Source organism: Dermacentor silvarum, chromosome 1 (genome assembly GCF_013339745.2).
Source record: "Dermacentor silvarum isolate Dsil-2018 chromosome 1, BIME_Dsil_1.4, whole genome shotgun sequence".
Classification (NCBI taxonomy): Eukaryota; Metazoa; Arthropoda; class Arachnida; order Ixodida; family Ixodidae; genus Dermacentor; species Dermacentor silvarum.
This window is the reverse complement of record NC_051154.1, coordinates 42,650,544-42,655,189: the sequence shown is the minus strand read 5'-3', so window position 1 is coordinate 42,655,189 and position 4,646 is coordinate 42,650,544. Positions and strand designations below refer to the sequence as shown.

Below are 4,646 nucleotides of genomic sequence, written 5' to 3'. Positions count from 1 at the left end.
AGCATAAGAGAAAAGAAAAAAAAAAAAAAGAAAAGAAAACGTGGATAATTGTTATCAGGAGTCGTGTTTGCGTCCCACCACGAAGCGAGTCGGTGGAGCGTTGCCCACTGCAGTGAGACAACCCGCATTATCTGGCTAGTGTAAGAAAGCAGTATTTCATATCTTCATTATTTGTTTCATACCGCACGAGCCTACTTCCAAGGTTAATGTTTCTTTCTTCTTTTTTTTTTTTAAGCATTGCAGTAGCTTGTAAGAAGTACAGGAATGGTGATTTTGATTAATGTGCACGAGCTGTCTTATAGATTAGGTTAGGTAGCAGTGACGACAAGGGGAGAGAAGGTGTAAAAAAAAATACGTATATTTATTTATGTACAAATAAATAACGGATGATGTGACTAGGAGCGCGTCGGCTTCCGTCTGTATAACAGGTGCGAATGGTCCATGGTGGTAATAAATAGCGTGCAGCGATGACGGACGAAGCACATGGTAATAAATAACGAGCAATTGAGCGGCGACACCCACGTGCCGAGCTGTGCGAAGAAGCCATCACAGGGCCCTGTCCATGCGGGGTGCGCGGTGCGCGCGCGGCCTCGCACAGTGGCGGGCGAGTCCAGTGCACAGCGTGACCCGTGGGTGAGGCTCCGCTGTTTCTCTAGGAATCGCGTTACGTCATCGGATGGGGTCGTACTTGGACCGGCATTCGCACTCGGTGTGGTTGTCGAAGGCTAGCGTCTCCACCTTGGTGTGCTGCTCTCCGCTGGCGTCGAGCTCGAGCACCAGGAAAGTGCGCTCCACCACCTGAATGCTCTTGGGCTGACAGTGCTCGTCCTCGGTGGCGCAGCAGCCCGTGTCCGGGGCGCACCGGTGCACCACGGTGCAGTGGGGCACGTACCTCTGCGGGAGAAACAAAAAGTGTAGCTTCGGTTAGTTACTCATGCTTGATAGGCCAAACAACAACTACTACTCGCTGCCTATTTGCTGCGCTTGCGTTCACTGCAATGTCTCTCGCGACTATGTCTCAAACGCGTGCTGCCAAGCCTCAGGGCGCGGATTTGCAGGGCCGACGCTTCGTGATAACTGACAGTGTCCAATAACGAACATTTTTTAAGAACCTATAAAGCTTTGCTATTCCGGTTGCGAAATCGTACAAGGGTTAGGCATTGTCCAACCAAAAAAAAAAAAAAAAAAGATAAAATGTCTATATCGCCAAGTAACGGTAAGATGAGCCTGTTCGTACTACATTCTCACAGGCGAGCTCTCATAGCAGTCATGGAGTGCGCCTCATGAAACAATTCAGCCTAAGCTTTGCAACACTGGTCAGTGCAGCATTGCAGCATTGTTTGGAAAGTGAAGGCGTACGTGTGAAACCATAGCATCTTGATGTTCCTCTCTGGTGGCAGATAGAGCATGGCTGTTGACGCGAGTTCTATCATTTACATTAGGTGAATTGAGGAATACATGCTATAGGAGGAGGCGAAGCCACTTCCCATAGCTGAAGTAAAATGTGTGACTGAATTTTCTGAATAAGGACTCGTTTGTAGCAAATGCCGCTATTTTGTTTCGGAGCGATGATACATTCATATTATGTCGCGTTTGTCTGGCTGAGCGATTCTCTTTATTAATATTATTATTAATATTATTATTACTACTACTACTACTAGTAGTAGTAGTAGTAGTAGTAGTAGTAGTAGTAGTAGTAGTAGTAGTAGTAGTAGTAGTAGTAGTAGTAGTAGTAGTAGTAGTAGTAGTAGTAGTAGTAGTAGTAGTATGTGACACTTGCATTTTAAGTCATGCTATAGAGTTTCTTTCGCCCAGTTTAGATTGTATGCAATATTATTTAACACACTTACGAAATTTCTATTAGTATTTTTACTGCGTAGTATAGTATGACAGCAAGGCGCAAAACCAGCGCACAAGATGCCACGCAAGTGACGCAGTAGCGGCTAGCGATATCCGTTCCTCGAAGTTTGTGTGCTCACAAAACTCGCAGCTCCGCAAAGTCGGTGCAACATAAACTTTGTGTCGCAACTCCATATCGCGATTCGTTCTAGCCATGTGGCCTTCGCAAGTCTAGACAATATGTAAAAGCTCGGTAGACGCCTCGTGCCAAGAATATATATCCCGGCCGGCGCGGGTAAGGCGCTCAGCAATTAGACATATACATTTCGCCAGCACGCTTGCGACTCGCGAGTCAAGAGAACAGCCTGCTTTTCCCACCGACGGGCGCACGTGCCTACCACGGGCAATTACGAAGGGCCTTGTGATGTCACAGTGTGTTTATCAAGCTTCCTGAGTTAGACGCTGTCTGTTCTCCTGCAGGAAATGTCGAGTCGGAATTCTGTCGGTATACCTACACGTCAGTGCTGTTCTGTCGGGCGGCGTGATCGTGAGCTGGGACGATGCCTTCTTGCCAATATATTGTGGCAATATAACTTCTAGCCAATTTCAGGGGGTTATAGTTCTGCGCACCCGGCACTATATCGAGCGCAAGGCACGCGACTACGAATCCACAGACCGGAACAGCAGTGCCTATGCATTTTCGGTATATCCGCCTGTGTTTCCTGTGCCATTACTTTCCTGCGTGCATGAAGTCCCCCGGTAACATTCTTTCACACTACACTGTTTCCGCTATTAAATTTCTCTAAAGTACAAGAACTTATTGAAACGGCCACAGAGGAGAATGTCAACAAGGGTCTCTATACCACTGCGCAACGTGTTTTTAACTGGCCACGCATGACGACCACATCGCGCTTACACTCCCGTTTTTCACTCTCAGAAAAATGATTAAGACGAGGAAAGGCAGATAGGTTAACCATAGCACAGGTTCCAGTTGTCATGAAACACCACACGAACTAGCAGAAGTTTACTAAAGTCATATCGGTGTTGCAATGAACACGTTGCCGCTGTTGACACACATTCGCTTCTCCCGCGGCCTGGCCGGCTCCCTCTCGACCACTCACGTCGTCCGCGGTGACGTCGCTTAGCCGATTTACCAATCGAGTGATACGCGCCGGCCCTTCGATCCGGATGTTTTGGCTGAGTTTCCAGCGCCTCCTCTGCAGGTCACCTGATGTTAACAGCTGTACCCACGTGAGTGGAGTGGAGCGAGGCAAGTGCAGCGCTTCGGAATGGCCCGTCGACGGGGGGTTATCGGCAGCGTTTACATTGATGTCAATTAGCACTGCAGTCCTCGAAGAGATGATGCTATCGCACCGATGTCGTCTTCCTCAATATCTTATTATTACTTATATTCTTATTAATTTAAAAAAGGCAGATGGATTCTGGTTCTTTTGCATCTCGGACAAATAAAAGTGCAGCAGAAAGCAAGCTTCACCTCGAGACTCGGAAGCGCAGCTTGCCTAGAACTGCCGATAGAGAGAGATGAGGGCGCACGTGCTAAGAAGCCGGCAAATGTCAGGCAGCGCGAAGATAGACACAAAACAAGTCACGGACACTTACTTTGCTCTCATTCGGGTAGATGTCTGGCACGCAGATGGTCCTCGGCTGGGGAAACTTGCACCGCGCGTCTCGCTGCACCATCTGCAGGTGCTGACTGGCGCGCAGGTAGTCGCGACTGCCGTACTTCTTGGGCGGCCGGCACAGTCCCACGGCGAAGCACGTGCACAAGACAAGCAGCGCCGTCCATGCGACTCCCCTCGCCACGCGCTCGTGTTGGCTGGCCATTGCTATTGGCGTGACAAGTGCTGCTGGCGAGCGACGCTCGACGAATGGTGAACGACCGGGCGCCCATGATGGTTATATGCCGCCGAGTTATACCGTGATTGCACTCGCCGCGTGCGTGCGGCAAGACTGCTTTTGCCGCCGGGGGACCGCCGGCGCGCGGCAGGCGCGGCCGCCGCGTCTTCCGCCGCGTGATGTCAGGAACTCGGGGAAGCACCAATGAGAGAAGCGTCTCCTTGCGTCATGTCGAGGAAACCAGTTTTCCAGGACGGCCCGCCGCCGCCGCAGCAGCAGCCGGAGACGGATTCTCCCTTTGCTCTCCCCGGCAGGTCCGCTCAGGGATGCTGTCGGCGGGCGTCCCCATCTTCCGCTGCGCGCACCGGATCGCCACGCGGGGGCTTTGTTGTTGTGGCGACGCCACTGCACGTCTCTCGCTGAGCGCGCGATGCTTCAAGTGGCTTCTCGTCTTTAAATGGTTCCGTTCTGCTTGAGAAGTTATCCGCCTCGCGGTGGCCCAATGGCGTTCTGCTGCTGAGAACATCGGCGGCCGCGTTCGGATGGGGGCGCATTGCAGAAACGCTAAAAGTATACCGAGATTTTGGCGCGTACTAAAGAACCATTAAATTAATCCGGAGGCCTCCACTACAGTGCATTTAAACGTTTTAAATTTTATATCCCCACGAAAGAATCAATATATCTCAGAAGTGCCACAGTTTGAAGCGGGTGATCTGCGTCTTCCGACACGAACTGTCTATGGGCAGATTTCTTGCACAGAAGTTTCTAGAAATAAATCTGCAAGTGTCTATATGCTCTGACAGTGCGTAGGGACGGCAAAATACTGCGGCGTGGTGTGGAGACGCCCATGTTTTTTTTTTTTTTTTTTCTCGCACAGTGTGCGAGAAGTGGTCAAAAAAGGCAAATGAATACCCGGTTCAGTCATTTTAGAGAATAAAATCATTTGACTT

At 50.1% G+C, this 4,646-nt stretch overlaps 1 protein-coding gene across 1 annotated transcript; it reads right to left on the bottom strand.

Annotated features, from left to right (window-relative positions):
- Positions 1-340: 340 nt before the first annotated feature.
- Positions 341-4,002, bottom strand: LOC119461655 (snake venom vascular endothelial growth factor toxin cratrin). Its single transcript, XM_037723023.2, has 2 exons — positions 3,460-4,002; positions 341-894 (listed from the first exon to the last, which is right to left on the bottom strand). The coding sequence occupies exons 1-2, from the start codon at positions 3,682-3,684 to the stop codon at positions 670-672; spliced, it is 450 nt and encodes a 149-aa protein (XP_037578951.1). The 5' UTR covers positions 3,685-4,002; the 3' UTR covers positions 341-669.
- Between the last annotated feature and the right edge of the window lie 644 nt (positions 4,003-4,646).

Coding starts and splice junctions, on each gene's coding strand:
- LOC119461655 (XM_037723023.2), bottom strand. CDS start 3,684: ATGGCCAGCCAACACGAGCGCGTGGCGAGGGGAGTCGCATGGACGGCG. Junction 895..3,459: donor TCTACCCGAATGAGAGCAAA/GTAAGTGTCCGT, acceptor TTTCTCCCGCAG/AGGTACGTGCCCCACTGCAC.